At 59.5% G+C, this 1,559-nt stretch overlaps 1 protein-coding gene across 1 annotated transcript in view; it reads right to left on the reverse strand.

The window, feature by feature from the left end:
* Nucleotides 1-66: 66 nt before the first annotated feature.
* The window catches only part of LOC104524470 (pulmonary surfactant-associated protein C-like), a 2,000-nt gene continuing 507 nt past the window's right edge, over nt 67-1,559 (reverse strand). The window contains exons 2-5 of the mRNA XM_029084831.1: nt 705-1,034; nt 491-610; nt 298-408; nt 67-162 (exon numbers count right to left, since the gene is read on the reverse strand). Coding sequence (XP_028940664.1) covers nt 67-162; nt 298-408; nt 491-610; nt 705-1,034 — 657 coding nt within the window. The remainder of the gene's footprint in view (nt 163-297; nt 409-490; nt 611-704; nt 1,035-1,559) is intronic.

Genomic DNA, 1,559 nt, shown 5'->3' on the forward strand with positions numbered 1-1,559 from the left:
GGGTCTCTCAACCCCCCCCTGCCCACCCCCACGGGCAGTGGGACACTTTGTGCTCACCCAGCAGGACTAAGCCCAGTAGACAGGGATGATGCTGCAGAGGATGCTTGCTGAGGTGCCCAGGAGGGAGCGATCAGCCAGGGGCATGGCGAGCTTCTTCTCAGCCTGGTGAGGGGACAGGAGGACAAATGAGGGGCCAGAGATGTGATGCTGCACCCCAATTCTTCACTTGAGGGGGGGAGTTACACAAGGTACCAGGGCATTCCCACATTCCCCCCCATGTCCCATTCCTGTGCTCACCTGCCGGCGTTGGAAGGTCTCAGCGATGGCATCCAGCCCTGGGATGTTGTCCTTGTCCACGCGGGTGATGTAACAAGCGTGATGGAGCTGGGATCTGTAGCTCACCAGGAGCTGGTTGCAGACAGACCCACATCAGCTGTGTCCCATCTGCCCTGTCCCCCCCTCCCCAAGCTGTGTCAGGCTCCCCACTCACATTCTTGTAATCATAAATGACCGTGGCCAGGTTTCCATCTTCACCATCCAAGAAGAAAGTGGCCACATCCTCTTCCCACCCTGGTCCTCTCCACAGCCCCTCCCCCGTCATCCGCAGGACCTGGGGGACATGGAGTGGGGGGAGCTCACCCCCTGTGGCAGCCCCTCCTGGAGGGTGATTGTGGGGGTCTTTAATTAAGGGGATCCCCACTTACGGTGTCCGCGTGCTGCTGGTCCGCTCGCAGCCACATCAGCAGGGCGCCGGCGATGATGACCACCAGCAGGACCACCACCACCACCACGATGAGGAGACACTTGAGGTGGTGGCAGCTGAGGAGTTTACGGGGCAGGTAGCAGAGCAGGCGGGGTATGAAGCAGAGGGACTTCTTGAGACAAGAACAACCGGGACAACCGGGGCAGCTGGGGCATTTGCAGCAGCGGGGCAGGCAGCACCGGGCACATTTGGAGCAGCAGATCGTGCAGGGCAAGCAGCAGCAGCCTGGTTTGCAGCATCCCTGGGAGCCACAGCAACCCTTCTCCGGGTCCTGTGGGCATGGAAAAGGGGGATGGAGGTGGGAAAGGGAGATGGAGATGGGAAACAGGGATGGAAATGGAATCTGGGGGATGGAGATGATGGAAAAGGGAGATGGAGATGGGAGCTGGGGGATGGAGATGGGAGCTGGAGGATGGAGATGGGGAAGGGGGATGGAAATGGAATCTGGGGGATGGAGATGATGGAAAAGGGAGATGGAGATGGGAGCTGGGGGATGGAGATGGGAGCTGGAGGATGGGGATGGATGTGGGGAAGGGGGATGGAAATGGAATCTGGGGGATGGAGATGATGGAAAGGGGGATGGAGGTGGGAAAGGAGGATGGAGATGGGAAAGGGGGACAGAGATGATGGGAGCTGTGGGATGGAGGTGGGAAAGGGGGATGGAGGTGGGAAAGGGGAATGAAGATGGGAAAGGGAGATGGAGATGATGGAAAAGGGGGATGGAGATGGGAGCTGGAGGATGGAGAGATGGGAGCTAGAGGATGGAGATGGGGAAGGGGGGTGGAGGAGGGAAAGG

This window comes from Antrostomus carolinensis, unplaced genomic scaffold, assembly GCF_000700745.2.
Source record: "Antrostomus carolinensis isolate BGI_N321 unplaced genomic scaffold, ASM70074v2 scaffold35594, whole genome shotgun sequence".
NCBI classification, from domain to species: domain Eukaryota; kingdom Metazoa; phylum Chordata; class Aves; order Caprimulgiformes; family Caprimulgidae; genus Antrostomus; species Antrostomus carolinensis.